The 15,667-nt window shown below is 45.0% G+C and overlaps 1 protein-coding gene across 1 annotated transcript in view; it reads left to right on the forward strand.

Moving 5' to 3' along the window:
• LOC141246090 (multidrug and toxin extrusion protein 2-like) overlaps positions 1-15,667 on the forward strand; it is a 354,159-nt gene that overhangs the window by 177,151 nt on the left and 161,341 nt on the right. The window contains exon 5 of the mRNA XM_073669113.1: positions 13,876-13,944. Within this exon, the coding sequence (XP_073525214.1) occupies positions 13,876-13,944 (69 nt within the window). The remainder of the gene's footprint in view (positions 1-13,875; positions 13,945-15,667) is intronic.

Consider the following 15,667-nt stretch of genomic DNA (forward strand, 5'->3'; position numbering starts at 1 on the left):
AGGGACCTATGCACCCTTCTGCACAGTTTTGAAATGGCGACGAAGATGTTTAGTGCTGACGATGCCATTATCAGCATGACTATTCCGGTGATTTATATGCTGGAGCACATGTTAAACAGAATTCGGAGTCAGGTGGTGGCACAAGACGAGGTGGAGGAAGTAGAGGAGGAGGAGTTGTATGCGGAAGGGCTAACATCTGCAAGGTCCAGACGGTCGGCAGCACCAAGGCGGCAGGCATGTGAGGGTGGGGAAGATGGTTTTACCAGGGCGCATGGTAGCAGCCAAACTAGTGAGGAAGGTGCAGGAGCCCAGGAAGAAGTGGAGGACGAACTGATGGAAGACTCATCAGATGAGGGAGACCTTGATCACATTTCTGTTGTGCGAGGTTGGGGGGAGAGGACAGAGGAAGGAAGCATGATTGTTACCTCGCCACCAACACAACAGGGACTTGGTGCTCCTGGATGCGCAACACACATGAGTGCCTTCTTGCTGCACTACCTGCAACATGACCCTCGAATTGTGAGAATTAGAAATAATCCTGACTACTGGGTTGCCACACTGTTAGGTCCCCGGTACAAAAGTAAATTTGCAGAAATTATTCCTGCCATAGAAAGGGATGCACGCATGCAGGAGTATCAGCAGAGACTGTTGCAGAATCTTACATGTGCTTTTCCACAAAATACCAGTGGTGCACGTAGTGAATCTCACAGTTCCAACTTGCCAACCGTGGGACCGTCAAGTGTTCAGCACTCAAACCGTAACAGAACCACAGTATCTGCTGGTAACATCAATTTTGCGGAATCATTTCACCACTTTTTTAGCCCATCCTTTGCAAGGCCACAGGAGACAAGAAGTCTGACACATAGTCAACGCCTAGAGACGATGGTACAGGAGTATCTCCAAGTAAACATTGAAGCCACGACTGTGTCACTGGACCCTTGCTCTTTTTGGGCTTCCAATCTGGATAAATGGCCGGAGCTAGCCACTTATGCCTTGGAGATCTTGTCATGCCCCGAAGCCAGCGTTCTGTCTGAACGTGTGTTCAGCGCTGCTGGTGGTGTGCTGACAGATAAGCGCACGCGGCTCTCCACTGATAATGTAGACAGACTCACGTTCATAAAGATGAACAAATCATGGATCCGAAACGACTTTTCTACCCCTGTGTCATCCTGGGGAGAGTAAAAGCTTGATGATTGGTTAAAATCACCCTACCAACCGTTTTAAGCTTTCAAATTACTAATCATGTTTATCTGTATCTTGACTGGAAAATAATTTGGGCTTTGTAGCAGTGTGCAGCACTGATCCTATTAGGCCATCTATACTAAAGCTTCACCAGATTTAAAATTTAAAATAATTTTTAGCTGCATCTAGCCCGGAAAATAATTTTGGGGCTCCGAGATGCGCAAGACACATAAGTGCCTTCTTGCTGCACTACCTGCAGCATGACCCTCATATTGTCAGAATTCGAAGTAATCATGACTACTGGGTTGCCACACTCTTAGATCCCCCAAACTTTTCGATCAACCTTTTCATTTTAATAAAGACCAAAAAAATGGTCATTTTTGAAATTATAAGTATTAGCAGGTTGTTAGAAACTGAAATCAAACAGTTTTCAACTCAAAACTTTATTCTAGGTGATGTTACATTTTCACATAGGACACCTTGTTCGAAAGGAGCTTCTGAACTCTCTCGTCCATTGAATTTGTCAGGTTTTGGATGGTTTCTGCTTCAATTGTTTTGCATGAGGACAGAATACCCTCCCAGAGCTGTTGCTTAGATGTGAACTGCCTCCCGCCATCATAGACACTCCTTTTAATGATGCTCCAAAGGTTCTGAATGGGGTAGAGGTCAGGAGAGCATGGGGGTCACACCATAAGTTTGTCCCCTTTTATGCCCATATCAGCCAGAGATGCAGATGTTTTATGTGCAGCATGAGATGGTGCATTATCATGCAGAAAAATGATCTTGCTGTGAAATACACGGTTCTTCTTCTTGAACCATGGCAGGAAGTGCTGATTGAGAAAATCCACATACATTATGGAGTTCATCTTTAGCGCCTTCAGGGATCCTAAAGGGGCCGACAATCTCTCTCCCCATGATTCCAGCCCAAAACATTACTCCACCTCCTCCTTGTTGGCGCTGTAGCCGTGTTTGCGTGGGGTGTCCATCAACCAGCCATCCTCCACTCCATCCATCTGGACCATCGAGCGCTGCACGGCACTCATCCGTGAACAAAACTGTTTTGAAATCAGTCTTCATGTAATGTTTGGCCCACTGGAGCCGTTTCTGCTTGTGTGAAGTGGATAGAGGAGGTCGACAGGATGGCGTATGCACAGCTGCAAACCTCTGAAGGACCCTGCATCTTGTTGTTCGGGGGACGTTGGAGGCACAAGCAGCTTCAAAAACTTGTCTGCTGCTATGACAAGGCTTTTTGGCCGCTGCTCTTTCAACCTGACGTAATTGCCTGTAGGAAAGAGTCCTCAATTTGCCCTTATCAGCACGCACACGTGTGTACTGTGAATCAGCTACATACTTCTTGATTGCCAAGACACTTCATCCTGATCATCGCACAATGTTGATTGTAGTCATGCCTTGACCTAAACACTCCACAATTTGTTGCTTCTCAGCAGCCGACACATCCTTTTTCTTTCCCATTTTGGCAGAAAATGTAGGCTGCTTAATAATGTGAGAGAGCCTTCTTAAGTAGTCTTGCCTTTCATTGGACACACCTGCCAAACTAATTAGCACAGGTGTCTGCAATTGCTTACAGTGATATAAAGAGCCCTGACACACATCACCATCAATGAGTTTAACTGACAAACAAACAAATTCTTCCCTTATCACTCCTAAACACTTTTTGCATAATAATTTGGAACGCAGTGTACATGTGCTTTTCCACAAAACACCAGCAGTTCACGTAGTGAATCTTACAGTTCTAACTTGCCAACCGTGGTCTGTATGGAGTTGTTCAATAAAGGGCCCAAAATTAAGATAACATAGATGGGAGAGGTCTCTATGAATAGGAATTCCTAAGTATTTGATACCCTGTGAGGGACAGGCAAAGGGAAAGTTGGACTGGATGGAATCCTATATGGATTTGGGGAGGGAGACATCGAGGGCCTCAGACTTCGCTGCATTGATTTTAAAATTTGACCATGTAACAAAGTGATCTATTTCAGCCATAACAGCAGGGATGGATATATGTGATTGAGTGATATATACTAGGACATCATCAGCAAATAGAGAGCACTTGTACTCGGTGCCTCCCACCTCAATCCACCTAATATTGGGGTTATGGCGAATTGATGAGAGCAGGTGCTCCGTCACTAGGATGTATAAGAGAGGGGACAGAGAACATCCCTGCCTTGTCCCATTGGTGATTGTGAAAGGTGATGAAAATGTTCTGACGCGCCCCCTGGGCCTTGGGACACCCGGAGCCGGACCCTTTTTGGTGGATGCTGGTGGTTGTAGTCTCCGTGGCGGCAACCCGGTTCCGTGGCTCAGGGCGGTCAAACCAGTGGCGGAACTATTTATGTGGTTTTGATGTTTAAATGTCCGACTACGCCACCCGTGGATTGCGGTCAGAGTGAACCGCCGCTCCAGGGCAGACCGCTGAGGCTGGTGTTGTGGGTGCAGCAGAGCGTAGCATAACTCCCCACGGGAGGAGTATAGCCTCAGGGCAGTGTATGCGGAGGATGGGGGTGATGGTGCAGGGCAGCAGCAGTAACGACACGGAGTTAGTGATGCAGTCCAGGGCCTTTACTCACAGTTCTTATTATCCAGACCACGTCTGCAGGTAACGGCTGCCCACGTCGTACTGTGCTCACCAGGTGAGGGGCTCAGACAACTCCCAGATAACTTTGGAGCACTTCACAGGACCCCCTTTGTGTGTCCTTTGTCTGGCCTTTCTTACCAACACTTCTGTCCGGCTGCCTCGGGCCTCCTCTTGGTAAACTTGGCGCCAGTTTCCCTGACCCTATGTGGTGCCTTCCTAGCGGGTGTAGCGAGGGGCTGCGCCACATAAAATGTCAGAGCCTCCGGTTTCTAGCTGAGGGTCGTTTCCTGCCTCCACTAGTTCGGGGACCGGTCTCCCCCTTTGGCCTGACCCCTCCACGCAGGTGGATTCGGGCGTGCGGTGGCGACTCGCCCGTCCGCACCCCTGGGATCCCTTCATTCCTCGTTCCTGGAGCCTTCTCCGCTCCTCTTCCTTCCTTCTCCCTCTTCCAGGCCTGGGCCTCTGTTACTAGGCCCGCCTCCGGAGCAGAGCTCATGCAGAGCCCCTGCTCCCTGCCACTTCTGCTCAGACTTCTCTGCACTGAACTAAGATGGTGCCCACCTTTTATACTCCCTTCTCAATGCACCCAGGAACTGCTTCCTCCCTGCTCCTGCACTACAGGGTTCCCCTTCCTCAGTGTTCCCTCCCCCCACTCCAGCCAGGGACAGGGACTGTCGTGCCCATCTCAGGGGCATATTGGTCGCCCTGCCCCACGGCAATGTGGTGTAATGCATGCAGGTGTCGGGTCCTGATCCACACTCCATCCTTACCTGAGAGTGAGATATCACACCTCTGGGTGAGGTGCAATACGTCTGTAGCAACCGAGCCCTCAGGGTGCTACAGTTCCATTTATCTTCAGCCTAGGTGACGTATTGCGATACAGGGCCGTGATTTTGACTATAAAAGGGTCCCCTAGACCCCTACCCCAAGCTTTTTAAGAGAATCATATATGGCGTGCCAGGAGACTCTATGGAATGCTTTCTCAGCATCCAACGAGAGTATCTAATTACAAATTTTTAACTGCATCTAGCCCAGGAAATACTTTGTGCCTAGTAGCAGTGTCTGCTAGTCAGCGGATTATCCCGGCTGTTAAGCAAGCTACACCACCTGTAGTTTAGACACTTAATTTTTTCAAAGGAAATGATTCGGGACCATGGGATACTTAGTGAAGAGCATCAGGAGGCACCCCAAGGCATAGGGGCTGGGACTGTCATTAGGTTGCCTTGCGGTGGACAGCCGAGCTCGATCCTTATAAAAGCTTTTTAACTGCAGCAGCTTTAGTGGACGCTACTGGAGCTGGAATTACGCGGCTGCTGGCATGAGACTTGCCCTCCAATAGATCCTTGTAAATGGATTTAAAGTGTATTCATTCAAATTAGAGAGACAATTTAAATTAAAAAGCTTAGAGCTGCCTCCACCACAGGGGGGCTCGCTCGACCCACCAGCGGACAGGCACCAGTATTGGGAGAGGGGGGCTGGCCGTCAGGGTTCACCGCGGCTCTGGCACAAACCCGGCGACACGGAGGTGGCACGGGCAGGAGCGGACTGGCCGTGTCGGCTTCTCACTTTTTGGATTTTAGAAGGGCATGACATGCCTATATCTGTGTCTCCCCCTCCTTTTACTCCTCCACCTCTTTTATTTTCGCATGACTATATGTACTTGTCACTTTTCCATGTGTTAGTTATGTCTTCTGAGCAGTTTGTCAGCTTTTGGACACCTTTGAAGGTGTTTTCTATGTGTTTCTATGTGTTTTTGTTTGCCTGCCATTGTTTTTAACGGTGTTCGAAGGTGTTCGACGAACAGTTCGACGAACAGTTCGGCGAACACACGGGTGTTCGACGAACCGAACCGAACTCGAACACTACGGGGGTGGCTCAACACTACTGATATTAATAGCCCAGGAAGGGAGCCATGAATATTGACCCCCTCCCAGGCTAGAAACACCAGCCGTCAGCCGGCCCAGAAATGGCGCATTCATAGGATACGCCAATTCTGGCACTTAGCCTCGCTCTTCCACGCTGCCCTGTAGCGGTGGCAGGGGGTAATAGGGCTGGGGTTGATGTCAGCTTATAATGCCAGCTGACATCAAGCCCAGGTTAGTAATGGAGAGGCGTCTATAAGACACCCCCATTACTAACCCCATAGTCAAAGTTAAAAGAAAACACAAACACCCAGAATAAAGTCCTTTAATTGAAATAAAGACACAATCCTTTATTGTTCTAAATTAAACCATACTTACCATCACGCCCATTCCAGCTGAAGCCAACGATCTCCTGCAATAAAAGAAAAATAATAAAGCAACATCATCCTTACCTTTCCATGGTTCCCACGACAGCTTCAGCTCTGCTACATGAGATGACAGGCTGGACCGCAGCAGAACGCTGCCATCCAGCCTGTCATCCCGCAGACACTGAGAAGCGCAGGCATGCTTGCGCTCTGCAGTGTCTGGCTGTGACGGCATAAAGATGAGACGAGTTCATGTCCAATGAACTCAGCTCACCTCCTGCACGTCACTGACAGCGTGGGAGAATTCTCCTGCACTCAGCGCTTCAGCGTGAGAATTCTCCCACGCTGAAGCGCTGAGTGCAGGAGAATTTTCCCACGCTGTCAGTGACGTGCATAAGGTGAGCTCATGTCCAATGAACTCAGCTCACCTCCTGCACGTCACTGACAGCGTGGGAGAATTCTCCTGCACTCAGTGCTTCAGTGTGAGAATTCTCCCACGCTGAAGCGCTGAGTGCAGGAGAATTTTCCCACGCTGTCAGTGACGTGCATGAGGTGAGCCGAGTTCATTGGACATTAACTCGGCTCATCTGGATGCCCTCACAGAGAGACACTGTGGAGCGCAAGCAAGCCTGCGCTTCTCAGTGTCTGCGGGATGACAGGCTGGATGGCAGCGTTCTGCTGCGGTCCAGCCTGTCATCTCGATGTAGCAGAGCTGAAGCTGTCATGGGAACCATGGAAAGGTAAGGATGATGTTGCTTTATTATTTTTCTTTTATTTCAGGAGATCGTTGGCTTCAGCTGGAATGGGCGTGACGATAAGTATGGTTTAATTTAGAACAATAAAGAATTGTGTGTTTATTTCAATTAAAGGACTTTTTTCTGGGTGTTGTGTTTTTTTTAAATACTTTACTAGAAATTCATGGTGGTCATGTCTAATATTGGCGTGACCCCATGAATTTTGGGCTTAGGGCCAGCTGATAATGCCAAGCTGGCCCTAACCCCTTTATTACCCAGTGAGCCACCGCATCAGGGCCCTGGATGAGTTGGGTACAGCGCCAGAAGATGGCGCTTCTATGAACGCGCCATTTTCCGGGGTGGCTGCGGACTGCAATTTGCAGCGGGGGTGGCCCAGAAAGCTTGGGCCTCCCTGCGCTGCGGATTCCAGCCCCCAGCTGCATAGTTGTACCTGGCTGGACACAAAAACAGGGCGAAGCCCCACGTCAATTTTCTTTAAATTATTTCATGAAATAATTAAGAAAAAAAGGGCTTCCCTATATTGTTGTGTCCGGCCAGGTACAAATAGGCAGCTGGTGGTTGGGGGCAGCCCGTTCCTGCCTGCTGCACCTGACTGGACACAAATATAGTGCGAAGCCCCACGTCAATTTTTTTTTAATTATTTCATGAATTTCCTGAAATAATTAAAAAAAATTGAAGTGGGGCTTCGCACTATATTTGTGTCCAGCCAGGTACAGCAGGCAGGAACGGGCTGCCCCCAACCACCAGCTGACTATTTGTACCTGGCCGGACACAACAATATAGGGAAGGCCTTTTTTTCTTAATTATTTCATGAATTTCATGAAATAATTTAAAAAAAAATACGTGGGGCTTCGCCCTATTTTTGTGTCCAGCCAGGTACAACTAGGCAGCTGGGGGCTGGAATCTGCAGCGCAGGGAGGCCCAAGCTTTCTGGACCCCCCCCCCCCCGCTGCAAATTGCAGTCCGCAGCCACCCCGGAAAATGGCGCGTTCATAGAAGCGCCATCTTCTGGCGCTGTACCCAACTCATCCAGGGCCCTGGTGCGGTGGCTCACTGGGTAATAAAGGGGTTAGGGCCAGCTTGGTATTATCAGCTGGCCCCAAGCCCAAAATTCATGGGGTCACGCCAGTATTAGACATGACCGCCATGAATTTCTAGTAAAGTATTTAAAAAAAACACAACACCCAGAATAAAGTCCTTTAATTGAAATAAACACACAATTCTTTTTTGTTCTAAATTAAACTATCCTTACCATCACGCCCATTCCAGCTGAAGCCAACGATCTCCTGCAATAAAAGAAAAATAATAAACCAACCTCATCCTTACCTTTCCATGGTTCCCACGACAGCTTCAGCTCTGCTACATCGAGATGACAGGCTGGACCGCAGCAGAACGCTGCCATCCAGCCTGTCATGCCGCAGACACTGAGAAGAGCAGGCATGCTTGCGCTCCTCAGTGTCTCGCTGTGACGGCATCCAGATGAGCCAAGGTCATGTCCAATGAACTCGGCTCACCTCATGCACGTCACTGACAGCGTGGGAAAATTCTCACGCTGAAGTGCTGAGTGCAGGAGAATTCTCCCACGCTGTCAGTGACGTGCATGAGGTGAGCTCATGTCCAATGAACTCAGCTCACCTCATGCACCTCACTGACAGCGTGGGAAAATTCTCCTGCACTCAGCGCTTCAGCGTGAGAATTCTCCCACGCTGTAAGTGACGTGCATGAGGTGAGCCGAGTTCATTGGACATGACCTCGGCTCATCTTTATGCCGTCACAGAGAGACAATGTGGAGCGCAAGCAAGCCTGCTCTTCTCAGTGTCTGCGGGATGACAGGCTTGATGGCGGCGTTCTGCTGCGGTCCAGCCTGTCATCTCGATGTAGCAGAGCTGAAGCTGTCGTGGGAACCATGGAAAGGTAAGGATGAGGTTGCTTTATTATTTTATTTTTATTACAGGAGATCGTTGGCTTCAGCTGGAATGGGCGTGACGGTAAGTATGGTTTAATTTAGTACAATAAAGAATTGTGTCTTTATTTCAATTAAAGGACTTTATTCTGGGTATTTGTGTTTTTTTTAACTTTGACTATGGGGTTAGTAATGGGGGTGTCTTATAGACGCCTCTCCATTACTAACCTGGGCTTGATGTCAGCTGGCATTATAAGCTGACATCAACCCCAGCCCTATTACCCCCTGCCACCGCACCAGGGCAGCGTGGAAGAGCGAGGCTAAGTGCCAGAATTGGCGCATCCTATGAATGCGCCATTTCTGGGGCGGCTGACGGCTGGTGTTTCTAGCCTGGGAGGGGGCCAATATTCATGGCTCCCTTCCTGGGCTATTAATATCAGCCCCCAGCTGTCTGCCTAGCCTTTGCTAGCTATTAAATTAGGGGGGACCCCACGTCATTTTTTTGGGGGGTCCCCCATTTTAATAGCTAGTAAAGGCTATGTATTCAGCTGGGGGCTGATATTAGTAGCCTGGGAAGCTCCATGGGTATTACCCCCTTCCCAGGCTTCAAACATCTGCTCCAGCTGTCTGCTTAACCTCCGCTAGAGCCTAAAATTAAGGGGAACCCCACGCCAATTTTTTTAATAATAAATCCTTTATTTTAATACTAAATGACAAGTACAGTAACCAACACTATCACTGTACTTCATATATATGTGACTGACATGTTTCTATCTATCTAATCTATGTGTGAAGCTCTATTCTGTCTGTTATAAATTGTCGGGTACAGATGCTGAATTGCCGGCCGGCTTTCTTAAAGAGACGGTGCATGAAAACACTATTATTTTTTTTAATAAATCCTTTACACTAAATGACAAATACAGTAAGCAACACTGTCACTGTACTTCATATATATGTGACTGACATGTTTCTATCTATCTAATCTATGTGTGATTCTCTATTCCTTCTATTCTAAATTGTTGGGTACAGATGCTGAATTGCCGGCCGGCTTTTTTAAAGAGACAGTGCATGAAAACACTATTATTTTTTTTGATAAATCCTTTACACTAAATGACAAGTACAGTAATCAACACTGTCACTGTACTTCATATATATGTGACTGACATGTTTCTATCTATCTAATCTATGTGTGATTCTCTATTCCTTCTATTCTAAATTGTCGGGTACCGCTGCTGAATTGCCGGCCGGCTTTTTTAAAGAGACGGTGCATGAAAACACTATTATTTTTTTTGCTAAATCCTTTACGCTAAATGACAAGTACAGTAAGCAGCACTTTCACTGTGCTTCGTATATATGTGGCTGACATGTTTATATCTATCTAATCTATGTGTGAAGCTCTATTCTTTCGGTTTTAAATTGTCGGGTACCGGTGTATGCCGCTGCTGAATTGCCGGCTTTTCGTGTTTCACTGTGAGCACAGTTCCCATCGATTTGGGCAATCACTGTAATGCCACAACCACCATGGCTGTGGCATTACAGTGAGTGGCAGACAATCCCTGCATGATTGGTGCTCTAAATAGCACCAGACATGCAGGACACGCTTTTGGTGCACGAACAGTTATCGAACATAACCTCGAACAGCCGAATTTTTTGCAAATCGTTCGGGTTCGTCGAACAACTCGAACACCGCCCAAAACAGCTCGAATTTGAGATTGGCGAACAGTTCTAGTCGAACACCGCTCATCTCTACTCCTTATGAAATTTTCTGCAAAACAAAAGAAACACATGAAGACTACAGCGTCGTTACTTCTGCTATATAATGCTACTTGGAAATAGACCAAAGTCTGACAGTTGTGTCTGGGGAAGCCTGAGAGTGCACAACTAATGCAATGCATGGTTGGACAGGGCTTAAGTGCTGATATTATAATAAAGAGAGTCCATATTATGAATTTCATTGGTTATTTCTACCAAAAATACACTTCTAAAATAAAAAGTTTAATATAAGTGCCAATTTATTATGCACTATGTACAGTCCTTATCATTATAATCGTAAAATGAAAATATCTCGGAATGGTATGTGCTACAGAAATTCTGATTACATTTCTGAAATCAGCGCCTCAAAATACATAAAGATAACATATTTTAATACAGGAAACAGAAAAAAGTTTACATTTGTTGACCAGTGTTATTTAGGATTGTGACATAATATGCATATATTCTAATCGGTACTACTTTATTTATATAATTTGTTTTAATTAATGGTATGGATGCCAGTCTAAGGTTCAGAGGATGTCTCTATGGACAATGTCCACTATGGGTGTCAAAGATTCCGAATGTTATACAGTACAGACCAAAAGTTTGGACACACCTCATTTAAAGATTTTTCTGTATTTTCATGATTATGAAAATTGTACATTCACACTGAAGGCATCAAAACTATGAATTAACACATGTGGAATTATATACTTAACAAAAAAGTGTGAAACAACTGAAAATATGTCTTATATTCTAGGCTCTTTAAAGTAGCCACCTTTAGCAACTGCACTTGAGTGTCCCTAAGTGCAGTTGCAAAAACCATCAAGTGCTACAAAGAAATTGGCTCACATGAGGACCGCCCCAGGAAAGGAAGACCAAGAGTCACCTCTGCTTCTCAGGATAAGGTTATCCGAGTCACCAGCCTCAGAAATCGCAGGTTAACAGCAGCTCAGATTAGAGACCAGGTCAATGCCACACAGAGTTCTAGCAGCAGATACATCTCTTCAACAACTGTTAAAAGGAGACTCTGTGCAGCAGGCCTTCATGGTAAAATAGCTGCTAGGAAACCACTGCTAAGGACATCCTACAAGCAGAAGAGACTTGTTTGGGCTAAAGAACAGAAGGAATGGACATTAGACCAGTGGAAATCTATGCTTTGGTCTGATGAGTCCAAATTTGAGATCTTTGGTTCCAACCACCGTGTCTTTGTGCGACGCAGAAAAGGTGAACGGATGGACTCTACATGCCTGGTTCCCACCGTCAAGCATGGAGGAGGAGGTGTGGGATGTGGAAGTGCTTTGCTGGTGACACTGTTGAGGATTTATTCAAAATTTAAGGCATACTGAACCAGCATGGCTACCACAGCATCTTGCAGCGGCATGCTATTCCATCCGGTTTGTGTTTAGTTGGACCATCATTTTTTTTTCAACAGGACAATGACCCCAAACACACCTCCAGGCTGTGTAAGGGCTATTTGGCCAAGTAGAAGAGTGATGGGGTGCTACGCCAGATGACCTGGCCTCCAGTCACCAGACCTGAACCCAATCGAGATGGTTTGGGGTGAGCTGGACCGCAGAGTGAAGGCAAAAAAGCCAACAAGTGCTAAGCAACTCTGGGAACTCCTTCAAGATTGTTGGAAGACCATTTCCGGTGACTACCTCTTGAAGCTCATCAACAGAATGCCAAGAGTGTGCAAAGCAGTCATCAAAGCAAAAGGTGGCTACTTTGAAGAACCTAGAATATAAGACATATTTTCAATTGTTTCACACTTTTTTGTTAAGTATATAATTCCACATGTGTTAATTCATAGTTTTGATGCCTTCAGTGTGAATGTACAATTTTCATAGTTATGAAAATACAGAAAAATCTTTAAATGAGGTGTGTCCAAACTTTTGGTCTGTACTGTATATGTTGTCACTTTCTTGTTTGATGTAGGATTCTAGCAACACAACAGTCCTGTGCTGGATTTTTCATTTCATAATGCACTAATTGTTTATTATTGGTGAAAGGTGGTATCCATAAAGAATTTTTAATATTTGGATTCATCTGACCACAGAACAGTTTGATTTTGCCTTTGCCATTTTAAATGAGCTCTGGCCCTATGAAGATGGCAGCATTACCGGATTTTTTTGATTTATGGCTTCATCTTTGCATGATAGAGCTTTCACTTGCATTTGTGAATTAAACAGAAAACTGTATTTATAAACAATGAATTCTGAAAATTTTCCTGAGCCCATGCAAGAATTTGCACAACTGAATTATGCCTGTTTTAATGCAGTGCCTAGACTAGAGATAAGTGGACAAATCCGCAAAGGATTGAGTTAGAGTTGAATTTCTGAAATCCACGATTTCACACAAATTTGAACATTTTGAGTTTAGATAGAAAGAAAAACTTGCCTGGCACCATTTCCCACACTGCTTAAGCATCAGAGAGAAGGAAAACATAATTTTGCATTGCCGCCTAGGCTTCCCTATATTGCCTTGCAGCTATGACATCTTGCTTATTATCATGCCTTGTACAATGGAGGTCAGTACTTAAGCCATCACGGATCATTAGGTCCATGTGGAGCACAATTTGTACAGCAGAGTCGTTTTCCATTTCCAGAGTCACTGGCTAAATCTCTATCTCCTGTAGAGTGTAAGATCTTATGGTCAGCGGGGTCCTCTCTTGCCTGTAGAGTGTAAGCTCTTATGATAGGTTCTCACTCTCTCTTTCCTGTAGAGTATAAGCTCTAATGGTCAGTGGTGTTCTCTCTCTCTCGCCTGTAAAAGGTAAGCTCTTATGGTCAGTGTGGTCCTCTATCTCACTTGTAAAGTATAAATTCTTATGGTCAACGAAGTCCTCTCTCTCTTGCCTGTAAAGTGTAAACTCTTATTTCCTGCAAGTTCTATCTCTCCTCATAAAATATGACCATCCAATATTGATGATCAGGGGTGTCCCCTTCGCATATGGATGCCTGCAGAATTTCTGAATCTTTTTATTATATTATGTTCTGTAGATGGAAGAATATTCAAAGTCTTTACAATTTTATGTTGAACATTTTTCTGAAATTGTACTACATTTTAAAGATACAGTTGGTCACAGATTGGTGAACCTCTGACCATCTTTGCTTCTGAGAGACTCTGCCTCTCTAACATTCTCTTTTTATACACAGTCATGTAACTTAGTTCAAAATTGACCCTCCAGCTGCTTTCTAGCCTTTTGTTAACCCGGTCCCAATTTTTTTGATATTTGTTCTGCAGTCAATTTTTGAATGACTTAATTTTTTCAAATGAAATGGAAAAATGTCTAACTTTCAACTTCTGGTATGTGATCTATGTTCTGTTGTGAATAGAATATGGCTATAAGAGACTTTATATTTTATACAGTGTCCAACTTTTTTTGAAATTGGGGTTGTATTTGAAATTAGGCATTTTGTGCACTTGTTTCTTATTTCTTTTTATTGTTTTTTCTTCACAGATTATAAATGTAACAGGGATATCGGTGGGTTCTAGCATGATAGCGGCTTGTGATACACTCATGTCCCAGGTATGAATAATACAAAGTTGATCACATTGTATATATTTAGGCCATGGCCCCATTATCAGTATTTGGTCAGTATTCGGTCAATATTTTTCCTCAGGAGTGGGAGCCAAAACCAGGAGTGGGTGATAAATGCAGCATTGGTGACTTGTTTCTATTATACCTTTTCTCTGATGTTTCCTTTTCCTCACCTGGTTTTGGCTCCCACTCCTGAGAAAAAATACTGACTGAATACTGACCAAATACTGATAGTGGGACGTGGCCTTAAAGTGAAACTCCAGTCAAATCTAAACTTTGCCATGTGGGTGAATATTGAATTTCATGAATTTTATGTGTCTGTCTCTTACCTGGCAATTTGAATGGTCATTTGGCTAATAACAATTAGCTGAAGCAATTAGTACCAATTAGTTTAGGACTAACACTATGTTCACATGTTGCGGCCATGATGATACTAAAATCCACGCTGACATACAGAACTGTAAGGTCACTAGCAATAATAGTTCTTTTAGATGCAATCATTTGCAAAACGAATCTGCATGTTGGCTCTGCTTCTGGCCACATAATGACCCCACCTTGGTTCTAGCATATGAACACAGCCTTAATCTATTTAATCAGTGTGTATATTGCTATATTTAAGAATATGGCACATCACCAAAACATAAGGCTTTTAGAAAAAAAGGCAAGAAGAGCATTCTTATTGCTTCACCCTTCCCTTCAAATTAACTTACTTTATTTAGAAGTTGAGTGTTAAATTCAAATACGTCCTTGTGTGTCTCCAAAACTTAAGGTGCTTGTCCAATCATATATTTATGACCTATCCTTAGGACGTAAACAAAAGAAAAGGATGTAGCTCACCAGTGTAATTTCTTAAGCGTCCCACGCATGTACAGTGTAAGGCACCTGCCAGTTCACAAGTGAATCTAGAAGGAAGGAAGAAACATCCAGGATCCTAGGAGACTCCAAAACGCAATCCAGCACATGTGCTGGATTGTGTTTTGGAGTCTCCCAGAATCCTGATCCTTCTTCCCTCCTTCTATCCCTAGGAAGGGTAATCAGCAGGGGTGGACATATAGCCGCTGCAATCAATGCATCTGCACTGGGGGCTGGGGCCCAGATGGGAGGGGGTTCCTCACAACTAGAAGAGGGCCATGAACTGTAATTAATATTGTATATGGCTGGGGTCCGACTGGCTGAATGAGAGTGCAGGGTGGAAGATGGCTAGCACTCACTGCAGCATTGGAGCCAATGATGAGAACAGGCCTGCAGGATAGGAAAGCAGAGCTGAGGGGATAGCAGGAAGATGGAGGTGGTACAGCTCCAAATCCAGTCCACTGCTTCTGGCCACACAGGAAACAAACTCCACAGGGGTCTTCTATCAACTTGTGAAGCAACAGAGAGGCAATTATACTTGTTGGATCTGTTTGTTTTTGCATACAACCTGGGCTGCGTCTACTGAATAAATGTGTGTATGTGCCTGTGTGCATATAGTATATGTGTCTGCGTGCCTGTGTATATGCCTTTGCATACAGTTAGGTCCATATATATTTGGACAGAGACAACATTTTTCTAATTTTGGTTTTAGACATTACCACAATGAATCTTAAACAAAACAATTCAGATGCAGTTGAAGTTCAGACTTTCAGCTTTCATTTGAGGGTATCCACATTAAAATTGGATGAAGGGTTTAGGAGTTTCAGCTCCTTAACATGTGCCACCCTGTTTTTAAAGG

Source organism: Phyllobates terribilis, unplaced genomic scaffold, assembly GCF_046119375.1.
Source record: "Phyllobates terribilis strain yellow unplaced genomic scaffold, ASM4611937v1 Scaffold_2__4_contigs__length_985480577, whole genome shotgun sequence".
In the NCBI taxonomy this organism is placed as follows: domain Eukaryota; kingdom Metazoa; phylum Chordata; class Amphibia; order Anura; family Dendrobatidae; genus Phyllobates; species Phyllobates terribilis.